General features: G+C 46.8%; 2 protein-coding genes across 2 annotated transcripts in view; one reads left to right on the forward strand and one right to left on the reverse strand.

Annotated features, from left to right (window-relative positions):
• The window catches only part of LOC135387741 (centrosomal protein of 97 kDa-like), a 69,433-nt gene that overhangs the window by 30,907 nt on the left and 11,833 nt on the right, over window positions 1-26,693 (reverse strand). The window lies entirely within an intron of this gene.
• LOC135389925 (uncharacterized) lies at window positions 21,611-23,413 on the forward strand. Its single transcript, XM_064619976.1, has one exon. The coding sequence runs from the start codon at window positions 21,874-21,876 to the stop codon at window positions 23,275-23,277; it is 1,404 nt and encodes a 467-aa protein (XP_064476046.1). The 5' UTR covers window positions 21,611-21,873; the 3' UTR covers window positions 23,278-23,413.

The raw sequence follows: 26,693 nt of genomic DNA on the forward strand, positions 1-26,693 counted from the left end.
TTTAGTACATCGTACGCAAAGGCGATAGCGTACGTTACAGATAGCGTGGGTGGTTCTGCGCACTGCGCGAAGCTCTCTTTCTGTTATGGGCGTGCGCAGAACCATCAACGCTATCCCTTACGTACGCAAAGGCGATATCGTACGAATTACAAAAACTCGCTATTAGTGAGCTTCAGTGCATCGTACGCTATCGCCTTTGAGTACGAGAGGGATAGCGTTGTTGGTTCTGCACAGGCGCAAAACATAAGGAGAAACTTCGCGCATTGTGCAGAACCACCACGCTATCCCCTACGTACGCAAAGGCGATAGCGCACGATACACTAAAACTCACTATTATCACACTTTGAACCGGGGCTCCGGAGCGGAACAAAAACCGGAACCGAAAAAAAAACAAGAAAAAGACGTTATTTTGGGTGAACCGGAACGGAATGAAAACCGTATTTTTTTATGCTCCTGAGGGAGACCGAAAGATTTTGTAACGCAAGACCTGAAGTGCATGGCATCCATCGCTGTTTAGGTAGGAAAATATGAAGTTCCAATTGTCCGGTGAGCAATTGTCCGGTGAGCAATTGTCCTGGATCCATGAAGTTCAGTGTCTCGGATCAAATGTCCCGTTTTTCGTCGGAAATACTCGACGACTTTCTGTTACTTCGGTTAGCCCATAGATTACCCGTCAAAAAGAACTCGTTGCGAGTTACCGAGTTAAGTTACCGTGTGAAAAATGTAACTAAGTTAATAACGAAGTTCTTCAGCCTGAAATGTAACTGGCAGTTACGGAGCTACTTAAAAAAAAAAAGAGAACGAGTTACTTCCAAGTTACTTCGGACACAAAATAGCAGTACACAGGTGGAGCGCGCGTGAGTAGTTGAGTTGAGTTCCACCGTTCCACCTTGAGTTGCCTGCAGAGGAGTGCAACGCGCTTAGATCGTTTTCGTTTGGTTATATCCATCAATTCCAACGCTTTGCACCTTACTCCCTGTGGGCGCACAATGGTTCAGTTTCATTCCAATGGCAGCGGTTCTAAGTTCTAACTTCCTGAATAGAATACTATCATTGATGGAATATCACGTTCTGTGGCATAAAATGCCATGAAAGAACCGGAGCGAAAGAAAGAAAATAAGTGGACGTGAGTAAAATGCGAGTTCAAAGTAATTTGGAACTTAACTTAAGTTACTCTGGCAGAGTTACCTGAAAAAGAAACGGGTTCCTCTGAAAGTTACCATGGCGCAAAAGTACCGAGTTAAGTTAAAAGTTACCCAAAAAAGAAACTTAGGTACAGTAACGAGTTACTTGTAACGAGTTACCTTGAACTCTGGGTTAACTACATTGTCCCTCACCTCACCTCAATGTGCCAGAGCGCAAGACGAGCTCGTCGTTACTTGTTGAGACCTCGCGCAACGCCGCTCTATTTTCCTCCCTCTATTTGACATCTCGGAGAGAATATAAAAAGGGGCTATTTTCACAGTAGCAAATTCTCTTTACACCATGTGAAACTGAACCGGTTCGAACCAGTTTCGAAAAGTTATTTATTTCTTTTTTTTACTCCGGAACTGAACCGTTTCCTTCGTTCGTCCTAAACCGTCCTAAAACGTTTCGGCTCGACGCGCTGCTTTGAACAAAAGCCTCTCATCCATCCACTAGCCGAAAGACTAAAGCCTCACCAGAGCAGTTTGCAGACGACATCTTTATACTCCTTCTCATTGTTTATGTCACCTCCAACAGCCTCCTATGAAGCGGGAAAGATAAACTTGATTTACTACCTTAATTTTCGATCCTAAGTTACGACCCAAAATGTGCCGTGGAACATTTATGGCTCGTCGCAGATAGCGTCTTTTTCTTCGAGTCCTTCAGCTGCATCTTTATCCCGCTTTCGCAGTTCCGCGAGGTGGCGACGTTTCGGCTCCTTTTACGGGAACTTGTCCCAAAAGAAATCAAACAAACATGTTTGTGGCGCCTGCCCTCATTCCGTACGTTGTTTCAAAGTTCCTTCGCGATACGACAGCTGTGTAACTGTCACGCCGCTGCAAATTAATTCCAGATATTACGTCAGAACTCAAATATGACAATGAGAAACAACACTGCGGTCGAAGTGCCACGAAGTTGCTGTCGTTCTCGACCAGGTTTGAGACTTGGTATTCGACCGACTGATCCTGCGAGGCCGGTTCATACCACAAGTGCTGAGGATATTGAAACAAGGGCGACAGCGACAGGAAGAGGTCAGTACAGCAACACAAGAAGGACACATGGTTCTGAACGGGATCCTAGGTTGTTCCTGCCGTGTGCAGGAAAATATAAAAAATAAAATAAAAATAAAAGTCTCAAACTACCAGTCATCTTCGATGCTGGTCTTGGGGGCGTTGAGAATGACTTGGGACATTTACATTACATTTCAATATATTGTATTGGCTGGCGAATTCTATTAGCCTGAGACTTTTACAACCTTTTACAACCACCTGAGACTTTTACAACCTGGTGGTATAAGCCTCTCCCTTTTTGTAAACATATGACGTCATATTGTTTGACAGCGCCAACAATTTGGTAGACCTGAACTACCCTGGAAGCTAGCCTAGGGGGCGAAGGAGGTCGCGCCCGAAAGCCACGGTGTTGAGGGGGATTACGATTGTCCCCGAAAGGGACGCGACATTCGATCCTACTTTTTTCTTTCATGGCGCATTCCATTGACAGAGCTGGGTCAAATTTCTGCCCCGGGAAGAGGCAAAAACTGTTCCATTGGCAGAATCGTGTCAGACGTTGAATGTTTGATTGGCGGTACAAGGGCAAAACGTTTGCTCGAGACAGCAATAGTTTTTGAGCCACGAGACCAAAGCGAACTCGGGAAAGCACGGGGTTTCGTACATCGAACGATTGTTAGCATTCCATTGACGAAGCAAACCCGTGTGGGTGTGACCCCGGTGGGAGCATGGGTACGTAGATCTCAACAGCCGTGATCTGGGTGGATTGGGAGTACCAGCTGTGCCGGAAAAGAGCTTGGCGCTTCAATCGCGTGTTCTCTTTGAGGCCCTCCGTGCGTCAGAGCACCCGGCCTGCGCATTAGTGCAGTATTTCCTAGGATACGCCACCAGGTGGTTCCTAGAAAGTCCCGAGCTTCGCCCCAGGGTGGAAGTACTCCCTGCTTATTTTTGTCCTTGTGTTGCAACTGTGCGGCGCTTGCGTGTCCAATGCCCAGGTAAAAACATTTCCTTGTGGAGCGTCCGTGATTTCTACGCGGCCTACAGGGAAATGCGGCCGGGTCCCGCAGGGCCAGCAGTGCCAACGAAATTCGCCTAGTGGCATATCACTGCTGGCTTGATGCACGGCGCGCTGGTCTCCAGTGGACGCTGGCCCATGGTGTCCTCCCACTGCGTGAACGTTTGCACCGTTTTCGGATATGTCGCACGGACGATTGTCCGTCTTGTGGCATGTCTGAGACTGCAGAACATTGTTTTTTTGCGATGCCATATTCCACTTTTACTGTGGAGTAGGGTGGCTCAAATATTTGGTCTCCCAGCAGTTGATTGGACCACCGTAAGGTACCTGGAGCCGTTGCCGGTCGCACGCGCAGAGCGGAAGCAACTAGCATTGCCGATTTCGGAAATTAACTTCGAAATTTGAATTCGCCGGTGCCGGCTGGCCTTTGGTGCCCCAGATGTTGGGAGCATGGCTATTTTTCAGGCAGTGAGAGCCAGGCTGCGTGCACATATCATCCGTGAGCAGTCATTATTTGAGTCTGTGGAGTGCTGTCGCCGCTGGCTTACAGCGACTCGGCTCTTTGATCATGATCAAGATGAGTGACATATCAAGTTCTAGTAAGCCCACTAGGACTGTACTGCACCCCTGTAGCGACTCTTCCGGAGTTTCAGGATTGTTCGCAGGGTATATGGCACGTACAAAAAGCAATCTCCCTTTGGAGCGTAGTTATATGGTATGTAAGATAGAGTTTGTGTAAAAGAGGCTACCTTCATAGGTAGTTTTCTTGCTTGATGACAATACATTCATGTTCACAAGGTTTTTATACGGCTATCAGTGAGTTGCAGTCCGGTCCCGCAGTCCCTTCGGTGCCGACGAAGCTGTCTTGGCGTCGAATCACTGCAGGCTGACTGCAGGCCCGCCGCACCAGTCTTCAGGGGAAGCTAGCCCACGATGTTCTTCCTCTTCGCGAGCGATTGCGCCGTTTTCATACTTCTCGTTCTGACGGCTGCCCGTCTTGCGGGATGTGTGAAACGGCCGAGCACTGCTTTAGGCGTTTAGGTGTTGTTCCTCTTTTGCAGTGGCGCAGGTTAACGCAAGTATTTCAGCTCTCGACTGTCTCCTGGGCCACCGTGCGGTTCCTAGAACCATTGCCGGTTCAGCGCACTCAGCGTAAACAATTGGCTTTGTCGTCTTGGCAAACAACAATTGGCAAACGTCTACGGAGATAAACTTCCGAGACGCAGCTATATTTCAGGCTGTCAGGGCAGGTCTTCGTAGCCACATCGCCCGTGAAGAAGCACTGTACGGCCTTCTGGAGTGCTCTCGCCCCTGGCTGACGTCTACTCGACTTTTCCGTCACGTTCAGGGTGAGTGGCAAGTCATGTTCTAGCCAACTTGCTAGGACTGTACTGTCCTCCGCAGCGACTCTCCCGTGTTTGGATTGTTCGCATGGTATGGGCACTACGAAAAGCAAACTCTCCCAGAGAGTGTTGTTATCTAGCTTGTGGGATTGTGACGTGCAGTTAGTGTCAGTGCAAAGGGGACTACCTCCATAGGTAGTTCGCCTGCTTGATGACAATACACACTTGGTTTCGTTGCCTAGCACTTCAGATCCGTGCTCTCTTTGAGGCGCTTCACAGTACTGACCATCCAGCGTGCGCTTTGGTGCACTATTTCCTCAGTCATGCCAGCCGCGGTTCACCGATATTACTGACATCCGTCCGAGAGCAGAAGTTCCTTCCCCCTTTTCGCAGCTTGCTCCGTGAACGTTTACACCGCTTCTATATCTGTCGCACGGATCACTGTCCGTCTTGTGGCATCTCGGAGACACCGGAGCACTGCTTCCTTCAGTGTCAGAGCCCGCTGCTCCTGTGGAGCATGAGCATGAGTGGCGTTGTTTTTGAGCTTCCAAGAGTCCAGTGGGCCACTGTAAGGTTCATGGAACCGTTGCCGGTCGCAGCAAGGGATCGGAAACATTTGGCATGTCTGATTACGGAAATAAATTTCCAAATTTGGATACGCCGGTGCCGGTTAGCCTTCGGTGGCCCCAACTGCGGGAGTTTAAGTCTGTTTCAGGCAGTTCGTGCTGGACTATGGGCGCTGATCACTAGGGAACACGCAGTGCTCGGCCCAGTCGAGTGCTCCCGTCGCTAGTTTTGCTTCACTCGCATCTTCCGCTATGATCAGGGTGAGTGGCACATTCTGTTCTAGCCAGTTTGCTAGACTTGTACTATATCCTCCGTCGCGACTCTCTCGTATATATCATGAATTGTTCGCATGGCATGGCCCGTACAAACAGCAATCTCCTTTAGGAGAGTTGTTATCCTGCCTTTCAGTATATAGAGCGCTTCTAGTATTACTGTTTGTGTAAAGGGGCCTACCTCCATAGGTAGCTCTCGTGCTTGATGGCAATATAGTTTCGAGGCACTGCACACTCCCTATCACCCAGCGTGCGCATTAGTGCAGTGCTCTCTCGGATGCGCCAACAGGTGGTTCATTGAGAGTCCCGCATTTCGGCCTAGGTCCGAAGTCCTGCCTCATCAATACGCTAACTGTGTTGATGTTGTGAGGCATTTGCGACTCCAGCTTCCCGAGGCTGACGTCCAGTTATGGGCTGTCAGCGATTTTTATTCCGGCAATCATGGAGTTGCAGTCCGGTCCCGCAGTCCCTTCAGTGCCGACAAAGCTTTCGTGGCGTCGAATCACTGCGGGATGGCCATACGCCCGCCGGGCCAGTCTTCAGTGGAAGCTTGCCCACAACGTTCTTCCTCTCGTTTTCGTAACGTGTGGTGTCTGTCCAATTGGGACTACCTCCATAGGTAGCTCTCCGCTTTGATGACAATACACACTGGGCTATATGCGGAGGGGACCACCTCCATAGGTAGTTCTCATGCTTGATGACAATACACACACTGGGCTATACGCCCGCCGGGTCAGCCTACAGTGGAAGCTTGCCCACAACGTTCTTCCTCTCCACGAGCGATTACGCCGGTTTCACATCTCTCGCTCTGACGGTTGCCCGTCTTGCGGGATGTGTGAAACCGCAGAACACTGTTCCAGGCGTTGTCGTGTTCCTCTTTTACTGTGGCGCAGATTAACGAAAATATTTCAGCTGTCGACTGCCGCCTGGGCCACCGTACAGTTCACAGAACCGTTGCCCGTTCCGCGCACTCAGCGTAAACAATTGCCTTTATTGATTACCGAGATAAACTTTCAAATTTGGATCCGTCGTTGCCGGCTGGCTTTTGGTGGCCCAGACTTCGGAGACGCAGCTATATTTCAGGCTGTCAGGGCAGGGCTTCGTAGCCACACTGTCCGTGGGGAAGCACTGTACGGTCTTGTGGAGTGCTCTCTCGTCTACACGTCTACTCGTCTTTTCCACCACGTTCAGGGTCAGTGGCAAATCATGTTCTAACCAGTTCGCTAGGACTGTACTGGCCTCCGCAGCGGCACTCCCGTGCCTGGATTGTTCGCTTGGTATGCCCAGTACGAAAAGTAAACTCTCCTGGAAAGTGTTGTTATCTAGCTTGTAGGATTGTAACGTCCAAAGGGCACTACCTCCATAGGTAGTTCTCCTGCTTGATGACAATACACACTTGGTATAGCCCGTACAAACAGCAATATCCCTTCGGAGCGTTGTTATCCTGCCTTTCAGTATGGTGCGCTTCTAGTGTTCCCGTTTGTATAAAGGAGCCTCCCTCCATAGGTAGCTCTCCTGCTTGATGACAATACAGAGGGTATCGCTTCCGGTGCTGTTCCCGGGTAGACTTTTTCTTAAAATATTATCCGCCACGTTCAGGGTTCTAGCCAGCTCGCTAGGACTGCACTGCCCTCCGCAGCGACCCTCCCGTATTTGGATTGTTCGCTTGGGATGGCCAGTACGAAAAGCACTCTCCTATGGAGTATTGTCTAGCTTGTAGGATTGTAACGTGTGGTGTCTGTCCAACTGGGACTACCTCCATAGGTAGTTCTCGTGCTTGATGACAATACACACTGGGCTATACGCGGAGGGGACCACCTCCATAGGTAGTTCTCGTGCTTGATGACAATACACACTGGGCTATACGCGGAGGGGACCACCTCCATAGGTAGTTCTCGTGCTTGATGACAATACACACACTGGGCTATACGGGACGGGATTCAGTGGAAGCTTGCCCACAACGTTCTTCCTCTCCACGAGCGATTACGCCGGTTTCACATCTCTCGCTGGACGGTTGCCCGTCTTGCGGAATGTGTGAGACCGCAGAGCACCGTTTCAGGCTTGTCACGTTCCACTTTTGCTGTGGCGCAGATTAACGCAAATATTTCAAGTGCCGACTGTCGCCTGGGCCACCGTACAGTTCCTAGATCCGTTGCCTGTTCCGCGCACTCAGCGTAAACAATTGGCTTTATTAATTACGGAGAATAAACTTTCAAATTTGGATCCGTCGTTGCCGGCTGGCTTTCGGTGGACCAGACTTCGGAGACGCAGCTATATTTCAGGCTGTCAGGGCAGGGCTTCGTAGCCACATTGTGCGTGAGGGAGCACTGTAAGGTCTTGTGGAGTGCTCTCGCCGCTGGCTGCGTCTACTCGGCTTTTCCGCCACGTTCAAGGTGGGTGGCAAATGATGTTCTGGCCAGCTCGCTAGGGCTGTGCTGCCCTTCGCAGCGTCCCTCCCGTGTTTGGGTTGTTCGCTTGGTATGGCCAGTACGAAAGGCAAACTCTCCTGGAGCGCTGTTATCTAGCGTGTAGGATTGTAACGGCAAGTTAGTGTCTGCCCAAAGGGGACTACCTCAATAGGTAGTTCTGCTTGATGACAATGCAGAGGTTCGTGGAACCATTAATTGTCGGTTGCAGCAACATTTGGCATATCTGATTGCGGAAATAGATTTCCAAATCTGGATACACCGGTGCCGGTTAGCTTACGGTGGCACCGACTGCGGGAGTTTAGGTCTGACAGTTCGTGCTGAACTACGGGCGCTCATCACCAGCGAACACGCCGTGCTCGGTCCAGTCGAATGCTCCCGTCGCTGGCTGTGCTCCACTCGCATCTTCCGTTAAGATCAGGGTGAGTGGCACATTCTGTTCTAGACGGTTTGCTAGGCTTCTACTGTCCTCCGTCGCGACTCTCCCGTATATCATGGATGATGTCCCATTATAGAGGCTGCTGCTGTTCATGGGTACTTCAAATAAATACTGAATGGATTGTTCGCATGGTATGGCCCGTACAAACAGCAATCTCCATGAGAAGCGCTGTTACCATGCCTTTCAGAATAGTGCGCTTTTAGTGTTCCTGCTTGTGTAGAGGAGCCTACTTCCATGGGTAGCTCTCCTGCTTGATGACAATGCACCAATGAGTACACGTTCCTTACTTGATGACAATACATACGCGCACATCCATACATACGTGTATACATCTTGAAATCAGTATGTGAATAAGGGCCTGCCTTCGTAGACGGGTTCCTTACTTGATGACAATACACACATCTTGCTGGCTGCGACGCGCACCGCTTTTCGTTTCATCTGGGGTGGCACTGTGGAATGGGTGTCGCGTGCCCGCATGTGCCTGCGGTGGGAGGTTGGTGGCGTCTGGGCTCAACATATGAAGACAAAGTGTCTTGCCCTTGGCCTCAAAGGTATTTTCGATGCACTCATGGAGCCCCACAACCCTGCGCATGATCTTCTGCGGTACCTCCTGGGCTCTGGAAGCATGCTGCTTTTTCGCTGAGTTGGCCTCGATCTGAGTTCCTCGCACCTGACCTTAAAGAACATGTCCCTTCCATGCGACGCCTGTGTGAGTCCCACGGTGATGAGCTCATTTCTCAGTCTCTCTTGGAGCTATTCCCCATGCCTCCGGCGGCCGTGAGTCTTGGTGTGCCCCGGCAGGTTGCTTGGCGTCTTGTCACCGCGGGCTGGTAGGACGCCCGTCGAGCAGACTGCAATGCGGCGCCTATGGCACACGACGTTTTACGGCTTCGGGACCGTCTTTCTCGGTTCGAAGTTCCCACTCCTTTCTGTCCATTCTGCGCTTGTCACGAGACTGTGGAGCATGCGTTTCATCACTACCTTGTGCAAGATACGCTGTGGCACAGAGCTGAGATCCTGTTCGGCGTCCCCCGGATTCGGTGGAGGGTCATTCAATTGCTCTTACAGCCTCCCGTCCCGCATTGCGATAGGAAACAGTTTCCTCTTCCAGCAGTCGAGATCAATTGCCAGGTGTGGATCGCTCGCTGCATTGCAGTACAAGGTGGCCGCGTCCGTAGTGTAGCCGAAGTGCTAAGTCTTGTACGAGCAGGGATTCGCCGATCCCTTCGCAGAGGGAGAGAGAGAGAGCAGTGCTGGGAGCTGTGCGCTTTGCAAGGTGGTGGCAGACGTCTTCGGTCCTCTTTGAAGATGACAGAGGTACGTATGTGCTTCACTATTAGGTGGCCACGTATATTGTGCCGTTGTCACGTATGCAACCATCCGCGAGTCTTCGATCGTTGCATGGCGACATCCAGCACAGAGATTAATCTTTGACATGCAGTGATGTGCTCTAGAGTTGGCATCTGCGTAGTCCTATAGTCTAGTCCGTGTGAAACGTTAAAGGAAACCAGTATGTGTGACTGGTCTTAAATACAGGGTGCTTCTTCTTAGATGCAACAAACTTTCATAGAAAGGGGAGTTGCCTTAGGACGCTGTTACAGTTGTCGTTGGATAACTCGACGGGGCTGCTACTAGCAAACCGTATTTTTTCCCAATTAGGGGACTAATTAAAATATATATTTTAATAACCTTTTTAATTATTGACTTGAGGAAACACATTGCAATTGCGATATTAAAGCCTGATCTCTACATGAACCACTGATGAAGCACAAAAGTAATCACAGAGTGCGCTACAGTCCCAACTATTTCGGCTCTGCCGTCTGCTGCAAACCGCAAGCGATCGGCGAAAGAGCGACAGTGACGTCGATATCTCCACGCTCACTTAGCGTCACAGGAAAACGTCATACGCTACTCAGGTAGAATCTTATCTAGGTATGTTTCACCATCTTTTTTTGCGTGTTATTTCTTTTTGCCATTTCAATGCCAGTAGATGAGGGTTCCCTACTTGATGACAATACACAGATGAATGTTTGTAGGCGAGAGTTGGAATACGTGTAAAATGGCATTATAAGTCTAACAACTTTATTTTAAAGGTGAAGAATGGGGAGTTTCATCACCAGAGGCGATACTCTACCCCACTGCTGGTGGTGATGCAGGGAATGAGATAATGAGCCCCTTCACAATAAGGATCGAAGTTCGATTGTGTCCCAAACGGCCAAAGAGCTTCGAGCGCAGAGCGTTGATGGGTTTGATTCGGCCTGGGACCAAGCAAATTTTGATAGGGAGAAGGGGCGAGAGTCCAGCGGGAAGGTTGGTAGTGTGTGCAATGAAGAAGAATGTGCTCCGGATCCTCTAGAGCAACGCAGTGACAGCATCTGGGAGAGTCAACTTGTCGCTCAAGCGGTAACGTCACATCGAGTCGCATTCGATGAATTCTCCTATCTTACTTTTGCCCGAAAGCATCTACCAGTTACACATTATCTTCGAGAGAACGTCTGCTCGGCCGTATGACCCACCTGCAAAAACGGTATCTACTGTATGCTGTTCTTATAGCATTGGGCGCGTTAAGTGGCGACTCCACAGTCAAAAAGGGTCATGCCTCCATCCACTAAATTGTAAAGCGCACTTCCGGTGCTCGTAGCCACGACCTACTAGATTATAACGACCATATAATAGGCACCCCTTCCCAGCGCCGCATTTGGAAGCTAGCGGTGGCGCTACTCATCGGCCCAGTTATTGCTTCCACAATTTATGCAATACTTTGTACTTCAGCTTGCCTTAGTAGTTTTAACACAAGGGATGGATATCCCATGGGAGATGCTTCTTTCTAAAGTTGATTATAATCATCAATCCATGCATTTTCAAAGGAGCTGTTGCTGTCGTCTGCCACGGTAGTCGTACGTCCGCTTCTGCGCGTTCAAAATTCAAATTTTCATTGTCCAATCATGACGTAGAACTCGCGGGCCGATGAGTAGCGCCCCTAGCGGATCGTGCGGACGGGCTCCTCATAGGGGTTGCCGATTATGACATGGTCGTTATAAATAATCTAGTAGGTCGCGCTCCTAACTCGAATCAAAATGGCTGACACCATCTCAAAAACGGAGTCACGCAGCCGAGGAGGCCGGAACGGAAGCGGAGTGATTAAAGTTCCGCCAGCTAGCAGGCGTGAAAAAGAAGAAGCACCCTCTATATTAAAACAACGTCTCCTCGGGGAGCGTTATGGTGGACAGAGTTTCCGTCGGTGTAGAGGGGACTTCCTCCTAGGTGGTTGTCCTATTATCTTGATGACAGTACACACATATGCATGCTGCCTTCCACTGCAATGCCAGTACAGGTAGGCTCCCCATACTTGATGCACAATGCACACATTCATGCTACCAGCTCCCGTAGCATAGTGGTTAGGATGATCCCTTTCCACGACGAGACTGGGAAGTGACACGGGTTCGAATCCTGGCACCGGCTGTGCTGTTTGAAGTTTGCCATGGGTTTTCCGAAGGCTTTCCAGATGAATGCCGGCACAGTTCCCCCTGAAGGCGGCCCAGGAGGCATACTAACCCCCCTTTCCCCACTCCTTTCAGCTGTCCTCCCTCCATCTGTCCACGACTGTATGCCGCTCATAGCCACCGTTGCTTCGCGGCGCTAACACGCAATTAAAAAAAAACATTCGTGCCGATGAAAGTTTGTAGGCTATAGAGTTAAAATACGTGTAAAGGGCGTGGGTTGCTTCCCAGTCATTGTATAGAGGATTGTGGAGTAGCTCTCGTCACTGGATAAACTATGCCAGTCTTTTTCAGTATGATCGAGGTAAGTGGAAAATAAAGTTCTGGTAAGCATACACTACGACTGTACTGCCCTCTGTTGCGACTCCTGCGGAGTTCCAGGGTTGTTCGCATGGTATGGCAAGTATACAAAAGGCATCCTCTGATGGGCGTTGTTACACGGCTTTTAGTTTCCGCCGGTGTAAAGGGGTCCGCCTCCTGGACACACACTTCCTCTAGTCTTCAACGGAAGGTGCTATGAATACTGTCCCATCCTCCAGACCACAGTCTTCAACAGAAGGTGCTATTATGAATACTGTCCCATCCTCCAGACCAGAGTCTTCAACGGAAGGTGCTATGGATACCGTCCCATCCTCCAGACCACAGTCTTCAACAGAAGGTGCTATTATGAATACGGTCCCATCCTCCAGACCACAGTCTTCAACAGAAGGTGCTATTATGAATACTATCCCATCCTCCAGACCAGAGTGTTCAACAGAAGGTGCTATGGATACCGTCCCATCCTCCAGACCAGAGTCTTCAACAGAGGGTGCTATTATGGATAATGTCCCATCCTCCAGACCAGAGTCTTCAACAGAAGGTGCTATTATGGATACTGTCCCATCCTCCAGACCAGAGCCTTCAACAGAAGGTAGCTCCTTTACTTCATGACAAATCCGCGTTCCAATGTTCCTTGCGGGACAACACAGTGATCCTGCTCTTCGCTGTATAAAACTAGCACAATCGTACTTTGGAAAGGCGATCTGGACGAGCATCGCGTATTTGCCCAGTCTTCAATACTGCAGCTGCGAGGACGAGTATCTCCACCGCAGCTTTTTAGTTGCCTCGCTTCCTTGACGCTGACATTTGATTGTGGGACCTCAACCTCTTCTATGTGGCACTTACTGACCAACAGCGATTTGAGCCATCAAAACATCTCCCGGAGACGAAACTTCTCAGGGCCCTTCAAAGTGTGGCTGACGCAGGATCACTAGGTCAGACGCTCAACCGTGCCAGTCTCCAGTAGAAGTTTGCTCACGGTGTGATTCCAAGCGGTCGCAAGCTCTCATTGGCCAACGATAAATTCGTCTGCTAATGGAGCGCTTCGGGCGCGAGAGGCTGACGTCACGAGTCGGCCCTCCTATCAGGACCGCGAATTCCCTCATTCTCTTACACGCTCTTTGAAGGGGTGGAGAGTTTCTAGAGGGTGTGCCGATCAGAGACCCCACGCATGTGGTACAGGACAGCTGCAGTGCACTCCAAGGAAAAAAGGAGTAAAATAGGGAGCAATTGCAGCTTCTTGTCCCCTAGACTACCCCCCAATTACTTCCCATTTTAGTCCTTCTAACCCCGACACTTACTCCCCAGGAATGCAAATTGGCACTCAGCTTCACAAACGGTCTTCCGAATGCGACAGTCTATGTAAATATGTGCTCTTGGTCAATTTGATGTCATAAGACTGGTATAACTCGGCCAACTTCACAGTTTTCCACCTACACCAAGTAAGAAACAGTTAGCGCTTGTTTCTCCGCAAATTGTATCCTATGTACGCCGCAAAATTTTATATCACTGGATATATAACGATTGACAGTTTGATTCAAAGTACTTTCATGCATGCGCACGAATTATGTACCTGGGACTCTTAGAACAGAGCGTGAAATGCAGTCTCCACACGGTGACATCCATTTACTCGCGAAAGGATTCTGGGTGTATTTTTTGTGGCAATGCATTTACTCCCCAAGAGGAGTAAAATTACTCCTTTTTTTTTCCTTTAGAGTGTGGGACCAACTGCAGTGGGAGACTCCAGTCATGTCAATCACAATAACTTAGAACATCACTTGGGACGCAATGTCTCATTGTCACCACGAGTACGATATCATCTTGTGGCGCATTTTAGATTCACTATGGGACGGCGGCAGAGGCACTAGTGGTTTTTTGCGGGCAAAATGCAGTATCCGCGCGTACCGCAAGAAGCACGCGATTTCGTCAGCATTTTATTTGCTCGGTTTCAAAACACAATACTTCCATCCGCAAACCAAGATGTTGTGCGGGTCCGCGACTGTAGACGCATCTGGGCTCACTTTAACGTTCCGAGTTGAACAATTGCAACAGCGAAGCATAATGGCGGCTATTTGGATGAAACTAGCGACACTAATATAGAACGGCAACCGGACAACCCAGAACAGCTAACTACTAACTGTAACTACTGCAACAGTAATTCTTTCTAACATTTATTGACTTTAATCAAAGGAAAGTAGAAGGTGCACACTGCCATCCCAAGACCCTGCAATTTACTACGAGCCTCTCCTCAAGAACGCTGTTACTCAAACACCGTGTACCATAATTTATCCCTGACGCGTGATCCTAAAGTCCTATTCGAGTACGCCACGCCGCTACATTTTCGTCGAATAACACAATTGTTTGTGTTTGTACAACATCTGTTTGTCCCACATTGCTGTGCGTGTGACCTCGCTGTTATGCGCCATCACTGGGCTGCTCTGATGATATTAACGCTGAACTTATACTTCGATGCCATCAGGGATCCTAGGATTCCGGTTGTCGCGGAAAAGCGCGGCAGGACATAATATAGACTGTGACGGTGAAATACGGATATAGCACGTCGAAACGGAATTTCACGAATCTTGTGTATGTTTTTTCTCTTTCTTGGAGGGGGTGGGGGGTGAGGTAAGCACTGGAAGACGCGAATTTTGTTTCTTCTTGCATACGAAAACAGTGTTGCACACGATGTGGGAAACTCGAGAGGCACGGACAAAAAAAAGAAAAAAAAAGAAAAAAAAAAAAAACGGGGACAACACACGCACACATACAGGGTGTCCCAGAAAACGTGTCATTGAATTATAATAAAAAAACTACACCACCTAGAATCATGCGGTCAACGGCATTTGTTCTTATTAAGTTTTTGCCACCTTGTAAAGTTAATGTCATGTACCCCAATTTTAATTATTATCTGTCATGCCTGCATTATCTGTTTCTGTGGTGCCGGGGTGGGCTGGGTTTCCAACCTCCTTTCGTCGGACTGACAAAGATTGCGCTGAAAAATTCATCGTGCGCTATTCTGTGCGACCTCCGTAGAGCATGATGTTCGGCTATTTTTTCCGATGGGATAGCTCCTGAATATCCCTGTCAATTATCATTAATTTGAGTGAATTAGACACGCTCTTCACATTGGTGGGGTAAAAAAGTGACCTTTACCAGGCAAATTTCCGACTTAAGCTCACAAAAATTTACATAATTAAACTTACGTTACACGACATTCACATGAGGAGGTGGCAAAAACCCAGTAAGAACAAATGCCGTTGACAGCATGACTCTAGGTGGTGCAGTTTTTTAATTATAATTCAATGACACGTTTTCTGGGACACCCTGTATGTTGCACACTTCGCCACGAATCTTACACCATTCCTTCGCTGCAGTTCCCGGCGCATCGTAGCACTAGACGAACATAAATCTCAAAAGTGAACGACGACATACGTTCTCCTAATATGGCCACAGTTGTTTCGCGGCGCTAACACGAAAAAGAACAAAAAAAAAAAACAAGAAGAATAAAAGACGTTCTACGCAAGTCACCCTTCTGCAGAAGCGCGGCCTGTATACTTGTTCGGGAGATTCTCCCTCGACAAGCTCGCGCGCTCTCTCAGATCACGACATCCATTTTTCAAATCCCAGTTTACGAGTCGGCCAACGTGGAACGCAGATTCAGCAAATGAGGAGCTTTTGTCTGCTCCAGAACGGTAGCGCCTCAAGGAGGAAAATGTAGCGGAGTTGCTATACCTCTACGTCGACAATGTTGCATATTGCACAGAAGCTACGTTTCCACAGGACGACGTTTGTACAGCTACGTTTCTACAGAAGCTACAGAACGACGAGAGCGTTTGTTTGCTACATGTTTGTTCGCTTTGTAAGGATGTCACCGCGAAACATCTACCTAGCGTTTCAATGTTATCACTAGACCGCGGATTTCCATGCAAGCTTTTATTTTTTTTTTTTTTTTCTCAATATAGGATTTCGTAGAAGGGTTCCATGGTGCATATAAACGCATGTCTTGCACGTTGTGGCATATTTCGCACGAAAGTGCATGAAAAGTGCATATTTTGCCACGTTTTCAGGTGCGAGAGCATGCTTCTTTTTTTTTTTTTTTTCATAGATGGTTTGCCGCGCACTCCAAAAAAAAAAAAAAAAAAAAAGGAAGTGAGTAAAACGAGGAGTAATTGTAGTCCCATATGTTGCCCCCAATTACTCCCCATTCTAGTCCCCTAACACCGACATTTACCCCCTAGGACTGCAAGTTGTCACTGAACTTCGGAAATGGTCTCCTGAATACAACAGTCTACGTAAATATGCGCTCTTGGTCAATTTGATGCCATAAGCCAGCTTAGCAACTTTTCATCCACACAGAGTAAGAAACGGCGTTTCTTTCTTCGCAAATTGTGCCCTATCTATGTCGCAAGATTTTATATTATGGTCTATATATCACGCTTGACGGTTTAATTCGAAGTATTTTAATACATGCGCACGAATTATGTACCTGGGACTCTTAGAACTTTAGAACTGGGACTCTTTCGCGAAAATGCTGGTCGGAATAGGAAATTTTCCATATCTCGATGGGGTGAGATGCGGAGTACCCTGACCCGTACCCTGACTTCACCTTCGACACATCACCGTTACGAAGATGGGCGGCGCTGGCATTTTAATCCACGCGATACAGTGCCACGACGAAACAAGCGTGAGCACGGAGAACACGAAAAACACGAACATACGTCCATGTTCGTGTTTTGCATGTTGTCCGTGCGTAAATCGAAAGCGGCTTTATTTTACCGCGTTATCCCTTATAAAATACTGAGGAGTTTTACTGCATATTTCGAAGATTTTCACTACGTAGTTGCATGCATATTATTTAGGGCGTTTTTAGTGCATATTTATCCGCGCTCTAGTTATCACTCGCATGGAGATTCGAGACAGGACAGGATTGTTACTATTATGTCACTTTTTTTTTTTTTTGCAAAATAAAAGGGGGAAAAAACTGAGAATTTACAACAACATTTATTTTACAATACAATATTTTGCCCGCTATTTGGATATTTTTGGCGCAGAAATAAGCTATACGATTACTGCCGATCAGTAAAAGAACCGCGAAAAGACGGTTACGTATAAGGAGTTTTCACCTACGTCACATTGTGACGTGGCAGTGACGTGACAGTGACGTGGCATGGTCATAAGCTCCTCCCACTGGTGACCACTTTTCCTGCTAGCGGCATTGAAAGCTGACAAACTGCGCTATTTTTCAATGCGACAACCATAGTTTTCATAAAAGCAAATGTGAGAACGACAATGACGGAGTGTCTTCGGGATAAAAGAAGGGTACAGGCGCGACCGGATTTCAAAATATAATTCAAGGCTTGGTTTTCGAGCAAATGCTACACTCTAAGAAAAAAAGGAGTACTTTTACTCCTTTTGGGGAGTAATTGCATTGCCACAAAAAATAGTCCCTTTCGGGAGTAAATGCACGGGAGTAAATGAATGTCACAGACTGAAGACCGCATTTCACGCGCTGTTGTAAGAGTCCCAGGTACATAATTGGTGCGCATGCATGAAGATACTTTGAAGCAAACCGTCAACTGTGATATATCGAGTGATATAAAATCTTGCGCCATACTAGGGCACAATTTGCGAAGAAAGATGAGCTAACTATTTCTTACTCTGTGTGGCTGGAAAATTGCTACGTTGTGTGAGTTATACAGCCTTATGTCGTTCAAATTGACCAAGGGCACATATTTACGTGGACTTTTGCATTCAGGAGACCATTCGCGAAGTTTCGTGACAATTTGCAGTCCTGGGGAGTAAACGTCGGGACTAAATGTTGAGTTAGGGGACTAAAATGGGGAGCAATTGCAGACTAGGGGAGTAGAAGCTGCAATTACTCCCCGTTTTACTCCTTTTTTTCTTAGAGTGTAGATGATCTCGGCAACTGCGCCGAAAAAGTGACCATGGCGGCCAAACGGGTTCGTTTGACGTCATGTGTGTGTGTGTGTGTGACTTTCAACTTTCATCGTTGAAATCTCGGGGTTTTGCTATCATGGCGACGAACAGGATCCATCGTGTCTAGCGGGGAAGAGAATACTCAGAAATCACGTGACCAGCGCAAGTGCTCCGGGTACCGTTTTCGATTTTCCTGAACACGTTCCAGGAAATGCTATAGAAAGGAACAGTTGGACATATCACAATGGAGTATAAACCTTCAGGTAACACCTGGCTTAAATGAATGCGTCTTCATATTCACTTAGTGGTATAAGCACGGCTGCGAGACTACTACTTCTAAGAAGCTTACATAGCGGAACCAATTTCGCTTTCGTACGGGACATCGCGCTCGTTTAAATGATATGATATTCTACATAAGCTTCAATTCCTTGTATACAAGAATACTTCTATGCACGGGGCCGATCCCAGGATGCCCCCCCCCCCCCCATTTTACGCTGATATTTTAGCCGCTGTCTGTCCTGAAAGCACACGAAGACGATTGTGTTCTCAGTATCACAGCCAGCCTCCACGAAAGGCTACGTCAGCGATGGGCAGTACTTTAAGTACCAAGTGCTCAAGTAGTAATTTAAGTACGTGTTTGTGTACCTGTACTTTACTTGAAGTACATTTTAAATCGTGTACTTTATACCGCATTTAAAGTACTTTTTTCCGAGTACCTTCCCATCAAGTACTCAAGTACCCAAACTTGGACTCCAGAAAAAAAATCGCAAAAGAGTATCAAAAATGCACCATACTAAAAGCACTAAAATGACAACAAGAAAACCAAAACAAACAGATAGCGCTATCTGTGTGTTTTCGTCTTCTTGTCGTTATTTTAGCGCTTTTAGTGAGATGCAGTACCAAGAGTCCCAGTCTGACATTTTACCAAAAAGGTTTTTTGTGCTGTTAAAGAGCATATTTGTTGAAGCAAATTAATTTTGTGAGGCTTGAAATGTTGAAAAGGTATCAACGTTTCTATGATTATGTAAAACGAATGGAATGCAAAGACACGCACACATTATGACACGCACACATTATGACACTGCAGCCGGCAGCACAGTGACTTGGTCCATTGTCATTTCAATTCTCCCAATGCAAGGTTCTATGCTTTTTTTATATTGTTTCATTCATCGGCAATTAATCATCAATTTATATCACAATGTGTGATTGCGTTACATGATGAACACCCTGAAAGACACACATTCTGTCATTTTTACGTTTTTGTAATTGGTCACATGAATTACATTGCTGCAGATCACAGTCGTATAAAAATGATGGCTTATATTGTGCTTCAACCTTCTTTACTTTCTTCATATTCTTTTTTTAAACATGTTGTATTTCAAAAATCACCATGGAATGCCCAGAAATATATAATCTCCGTTGGCCTGTACTTTTTTCCCTTGAAATTTCCTAGCCTGTTATAGCAGAAGATTAGTACTGGAGCGCCAAACTAGGGCGGGCGATCTTGGATCAGTCAGGGTATAATACATAATCACAGCACATCTGTAACTGCATGTGTAACTGCAAGTTATGTCATCTGATTAAGTTCATAACACGGGTTAGCACTTAACCTAGGACTGTATGGCTTTAGAGCATTTATCAAGAATGCTCGCTAAAGTTTTGCGAAAAAAGCAAGGCACAGATACTAAACAGTGAAATGCAAAGTGACACAAATTAAATTCGCAATGTAGTTGATGAATACTTGAAGTATTTTGCCTAGTACTTTGTACTTTACTTGAAGTACACTTGGAATGGGGTAGTTTGTACTGTACTCGAAGTACTAATGATGCCAGGTACTTGGTACTTTACTTTAAGTATAATTTTGAGGTCGGGGTTACCCCAAAATTACCATTTCATCCTTTCTCCTTTACTCGATGTCCAAAATATACGCTGGTGTCGCAACAATTAAAGACCGACAATTTGACGTTACGGAACTTATGACACCCATTCTTCTATCTGAATATCTTCTAGCTAATCCAGAGCTCTTAGCTAACCAATACAAAAAAAAAAAAAAGAACAAAAAATAGTTCCACCAGCTACCGGAATAAACGCAACCCACTGTCGCGAATAAAAAGTAACGAAAAATAAAACAGCACGGACCTAATATCACACGCTTGCACGTTCACTACATTCTTCTACGCTTCCACAAGGTTAAAAAAAAGAAAAAAGAAAAAGAGAAAATGCAATTATGAAATGAGATCGAGGAAAAGGCGGACAAACTTGGAAAATGTCACATTTAGTCAGTCTGGCATTTATAGGCAAATACCTAAAGATCCCTTTCCTAATGATAAGTATTGTCTTTGAGGACTTAGGAGTTCTTCTACTTGATGATAACAAGTGACTATCACCGACTTGGCGGGGTACGTCTTCGAAGTAAGCGTGAGACAAGTCATGTGGATAAGCATGACATTGCTCGTCATTGAAAGCTTCGCTGAACTTCTCCGTATACACGCAGCGGTATATATGCAAACATATCGAATGCTTTTGCATTCCCCCTCCCAATTTGATCTTTTTTTTAATGCTTTTGCAAAGTAAGCAAGTGGCATCAGCACTTGCACCTCGCGCAGGTCCGAAGATATACTGTAGCCCAATCCACGAGACATTCCGCTGGTTACGTTGCACTATCCTGTTGGCATTTTCAACTTACCTCTCTTCTCATGCGCAGCGACACATTACGACACAATAATAAAACAAAGAGGAACATGACCTCACAGGGCGCATCCAAGGATATACTTCAATGTAGTGTATACGTTTTCACGTCAAGTACGGTACTTGACGAAAAGTAATTTTACGAAGTACATTATTACCTTTTATCACTCTAAAGCAGAACGCTGTATTCCAACCTGGCGAGCGTTGCGCTTTTAATTGAGTAATTATGTCAGGGCTGCCTCGTTGTAGCTGATAAGCTATATATAATTAATACAAATACAGATTGCAACACAAAAAGCTATTCCGATTTTCGGTAATTTTGCTTAGTAAGCATGGCGACAACGCAGTACTAAAAGTATTCTGCTTGTACACTTATTATAACAAATACACCAACATAAAATTTGCAAAGAAAATGCACAAAGCCACCGCCCAGCATCAGCGTACCACTTGTGCGATGCCCTTTCAAATAAGTATCACTCGTATCAGACGTCCTCCATTATTTATTCCCTAGTGCAGCATAAACCGCGAGACCAGCCGCATGTACAGGTGTACTGTGGGCTAATATTGACACAGTTGGCTATTCACCCCGCTTCATTGCAAGACAAAGCGATCTCCCGCTTCTTTCCTTTATTTATGTTATTTTTTGGATTTTTTTTTTTTTCAGTGGTCGATCACATGGAACCAATAGTGTTCGTACAGCGGTGCAAAGCACGCACAAATCAAACAATCATGCGCGCTGCTGTTTTGTTTGTTTATGCTTTCATCACCAACGCAGCGACAAGCTACAACGGCTACAACGCGAGCGCCTCTCTCTTCCCCATCATCCTTCTCCCCAAACGAATGTTTCCGGTCATAAAACTTCCGGTTGCCGGTTATGACAGCCAGCGCCACTCCTCGCTCAAAACCGATGTCATTCCAAACAAAAAGAAAGAAAAATAAAACGAAGGGTGCAAAAAAGAAGAAAGAAAAAAGTCTCGGCACATCCCCAAGCGAAGGTATGTTGCTGCTGCACAAATGGCCAAGCAGTTTCTGCCTCCCGCCTTCATAGCAATTCAACTGAAATCTTGGCACGAGTAACAGAAGCAGACGACTAAAAACGACCGACATATTCGAAGACGACAGCTACTAGACTAGCCGAACAAGAAGCTTTGCGTTCATGTCGACCTCACAACTTGGATGCGTCCGTCGCGTGTACGGATTTTGTACGACAGCTATCAGGAAGGTAGGGAGTCTTCCTTTCGCTTAATTTCTCGCCAGAGGTACCACGACGTGTTTGTTTTCGAGTGCATATCACGGAACAGAAGCCCAGCATTTTGCGAAGCCCAGCTTGCTTTGGCGACTTGTGCTGGCGTTCACGAATGTACGCGGTTGTTCAAAGCGTATCGGGTCAGCATTTCGACGGGGTGTTTTCGCTGTTCGGGGCAAACAGGACCACGTGTCGGTGCAACCTACGTCATGTTAGATCCATCGCTGGCTCCTGCAATGCCCGTGCACTTGAGCGAGATGTCAGCCGCGAAACGACGTCGCAGCGAAGAGAGTGACGCTAAGAGAACACACCACCAGCGCGACAGCGATTCCGATGGTGCAGTGCCGAAGCATCACCACCACCACCATCATCACCACAAAAAGCCTGCTGTAAAACTGGACGACGAGTCACAGGACAGTGTTACCGGAGTGTGCACGCTGAAAGAAGGGTCTCTCAAGTTGAAGATATCTCTCCACAGGCCTCCTTCATCACTGCCCACTACTCCTGATGGAGATAGCTTGGTTCCTGCACCATTATCTCGTGCTGGCGATAAGGATGAGAAGCCCGTCGACAATGGGGTGAGCGATCGACAAGAAGTGGTCAACATGGAGCACGCGGAGAGTAATGGGGTTGAGAAACACGTTCCCTTAGTTTTGTGCACTCCCAAAGCCTCCTCGGAACAAGGAAGAGAACAGGAAGAAACCAACGACGAGGTGCAGCTATCGGGAAGAACAACGGCGCGAAAGAGCAAGGTGCCCGGCCACTTCGTGGCCCCCGAACCCAAAACGGCCAGGCGTACCCTGCTCCCAGACCTCAACAAGCTCCGCAAGCCGAGGACCAACCAATCGACGCAACCCGTCGCGCATCGGGGTGATCCCAAGTTCCGGGGCACCATCTTGGACAGCGGACTTCTCGCGCGACCGCCGGACACTTTCCACCACCTCCAGGTGACCGTGGGCCAGAACGGCGGCAGGGGCATCGTCAATCACGCGTCCATCCTCAACCATCCCAGCGTTCACTCGCGAATGTTTGCGGAGAGTTTCTCGAAAAAAAACAATGTTCGCAGTCCTCCGCCGATCGGTGAAGTGCAACGAAAGCCGTCGCTGCCTGCCCCTCGGGATCACCAGCCTCTGGACTTGTCGACGGCAGGTTACCCCAACGCGACGGTTTCGCGGCAGAAAGCAGCCACTGCCAGTTACGTTCCTCCTATTGGAGTGTTCTACCTGAAGCCCCACAGTCGGAAGCGCCTGGACGATGTCGTCAAGAGGCTGTGGGCGCGGCACGGAACAAACAATCAGGTGCCGGCCGTGCTGCCGCAGGCGGGCAGTGTATAGCGCGAGAGTCTCTGTTTTGTTTTTTTTTGTTTCGTTTCCATTTCGCAACTGACGAGTTATCGACGGGTTTTGTGATGCTGTTCGTTTTATCACCTTTGTACCAAATAAAGTGAATTGGGGGAGTTTTTGCTATGCACCCGAGAGGTTTCGTAACTGTGTTTGGGGCGAATAAGCGAGGACGGGAAGCATAGTCGCGAAGGAGTGAAAAATATAGGTGTCGGTATGAGATGCAATAGCGGTAGAGTAACATACGCCAATCTGTGTGTTCCCGCACTGGCCTAAATCTTGTAAAAGACAACGTATCTCTCGTACGAGTACAATATTTGTTAAACACACCTCTAGTAATCAGGTGGTAAGTTTGGGTCCAGCAAATGTGCAGCATATAAAAACAATCTACACGCACGTTTTCTAATAATCTTTATGGAGCGTTCCCAATCTTTCAAAAAAAAAAAAAATTTGCCCCAGACCGAGAGAGAAATGTTTAGCGGTCTCCTCATGCTGATGTTAACTGTCACATTTTTGTGCTATTTTGTGATGGCTTAATTTTTGCATAGTTAATTAGCATGGCTAATTAGGTTTTCATACTAACTTACCTGTCAGGGTAACATTGCCTTAGATAATAAGAAGGCTTGCTTTGAGAGAGCCATGTAGAGTGAGCAAAATACAAAGCTGGGTGGACAGAAGATAGTATGGCATACAGTTAGTTTGCAGGATAGTCTGGCATGTTCGTCTTGTTAGTTTGGACAACAGTTCCGCTTTTTTTGTTTCTACGGCGTTCGCGTGAGATGCCATCTTTGTGGATTCTTCGGCACCACATTCGGGGCACCAGCAGTAACACACCACGTGCGCATGCAGTAACGGCATGTTACGACATGGATTGCTTGCCATGGAGAAGCGAGCAAATTTTGACCCTTCAAAAGTTTGGCAGGAAAATTTTGTTGTCTCATCATTTGTTAGCACATCTGCATTGTGATTTCCACATTACTCATTTCGTCATCGTCGACGTTCCAATCTGGCAGCCGGCACATAATGCATTTTTCAAGCTCGACTTCACAGGTGTGTAATGCCATCCCTGTAATACTAAAGTTTTAATAGCAGCTACTTCCTTTTCCTGTCTTCATGTCACATGTCCTTCCCTCCATATCATACTGCAGTAAACAAAAAAGAAAAAGAGGCACTTCAAAATAATTAGGGAAAATTTTTAAGGCTTTTCAAGGATCCACATGGGCTTTTAAGGGTAATATTGAAAGTAATACCTCTGTGTTTACAACTGGTTCTGTACATGCCACTACAGGACACGTCATTATAGAACTAATTAGAAACTATCAAAGCAAAACAGCTGTTACAACTCTTCACATTGAATGCGATAGCCTTCGTGATTTTACTACGACGCTTGGAAGGTATGCTTTCTGGGCATACTCCATCATTACGTGCACTTCACAGCAGTGTCACTAGCTATAGATATAAGGTCAGGCAGGACTGAACATCTGCACGCAGGTGGGCAGACTTGCTTCTCTATGAACAATTGCCAGACGACATTTAGGAGAAATGCTATCGGGAAGTATTAGTAATGAGACATGCACATGTAGATACATGCTCATAGTTTTCTCAGTATGACTAGAGGAGGAGCAATGCCAGTCTACATTTGGTCTTGTACTCGGACACACTGATACGGAATGGCTAGTCCAGCAGGAAGACTGAGGGGATGCTTGAAGTCCTGGCGTCGTTCATTAATAGTTATTGTGAAGAAATACTCCAAGAATTCAAAGGTAGCTTCAAATTCAAGAGCTTTCAAGGTCTTGAAATATTGACTTACAGGTTCAAGGGTGCTCAAGGGTGCTCAAGGCCCCTGAACTTCTACCAACAGGTTACCCTAAGTAACAGGCTACTGTACTATGAATGTTACCAAATCACCTGCAAAAGGTGGCAAAACGATTTCATTTTCCTCGCCTGCACATGCACATAAAAAATCTTCAATATCGCTAACACAGATGTAGTGCCAGAACATTGTTTACTGTGAAACATTTCTTAATGTTTTCTTGCATATTGTACAGAATCGTACGATTTGTATCACTTGATCCAAATCACCATTTTAGAGCACACGTTGAGGATCCTTACTTGCTTGGGAGCTACACAGCCTGGGACAGTTCTCTCAGTTGCACTCGAATGTTGGTTACGTTTCGGTTTTAAAAGATACTTCGAGAGAGAGTCACTGATCACTGCCAAAATGAAAAACGATTGAAGGACATGCACGTGATTAAAGGGACAGTTTGAAGCTGTTGAATGAATCTGATATTACAGTTGTATGTGACCATAAGACACACGTAGATGCCTTACACAAACGTTTATCCAGCAGGACGCCATCTTTTTTCTTTTTTTCAGACAAGAAAAAACTAGTGGGTCTCACGGTGCTGTAAGCATGCCCTTTTTCATATGGCTTTTTCAGTATGGAGTACCTCCACATGCTAGCCCGCATTTATACTGTTTTATCACTTTTATGGTTAAGGAAACGATGAAACGATTTCCATGTATTGGGCCGACTGGAGGGTACTTTCACGTGGTATCACATTATGTGTTGCCCAAAGCAGATTGAGATGCTGGGATTGATACTATAGGAACTGCACATGAATCGCAGGTTAGTGAGTAACATAACGGCCCTCTTTGATGTTTCTTTACAGCAACTTGCTTCGTACCTCTCGATGAAGAGGACGGTAAATTAGATTTTCTGTTACAGATTTAGATTCTCACACGAAATTTTCAATAACTCTATCCATAACGCACATAATAACGAGAACAGCCCTGTACATTGCGTTGATTGTGGTTCAAAGCTTCTTGAACAAATTCAGAAGGCATGAGTGAGAAAGATATACGGGTGCTCACTGCAACAGATGTACCTGTATTGAAAAGAAAACAGTGGGAGCCTTGCAATAGGAGCTGTTTTACTCCACGCAGTCCTCATTTCAATTTCTCTTTTCTGGCTTTTGTTTCAGTCAGTTCTTTGTTCTCATGTGCTTCAGTTTTATTTTCCAAGTAGAGCTTCTCCTGGAAACAGCTTCTCCCGTTCACGAGAGACCTTCGGCGAGGTCTCACAGAGCGCAGTGGTCGTCCGTTCACGAAGCACGCATGCAGAGTCCGTCGCTCCAACGAATTCCTGACCCAGTTACGCTGCTGCTAATTTCATGCTTTCGGACCATTCACTGTTCATCTCTCCCGCGACCCCAAAGTTACACGTCGTGGGAAACGTCGGCAATAAGGCAGCTTTTTTCGATTCGGGAAGAAGTTATAGTTTTCACCAGAAAGGTCACCAAACTGCCGAGTTCAGTTGACCTTGACAGCCATTGACACGTACTCTCCGATGTCCGCGCGGGGATTGTAAAACGATTTTCTTGCCCTACTAAAGTCCCGCTACCAAACTG

The sequence above is a fragment of the Ornithodoros turicata genome, chromosome 3 (genome assembly GCF_037126465.1).
Source record: "Ornithodoros turicata isolate Travis chromosome 3, ASM3712646v1, whole genome shotgun sequence".
Classification (NCBI taxonomy): Eukaryota; Metazoa; Arthropoda; class Arachnida; order Ixodida; family Argasidae; genus Ornithodoros; species Ornithodoros turicata.

What these genes read in the sequence shown, in the direction of transcription:
- LOC135389925 (XM_064619976.1), top strand. Translation starts at nt 21,874, where the DNA reads ATGCGTCCGTCGCGTGTACGGATTTTGTACGACAGCTATCAGGAAGGT.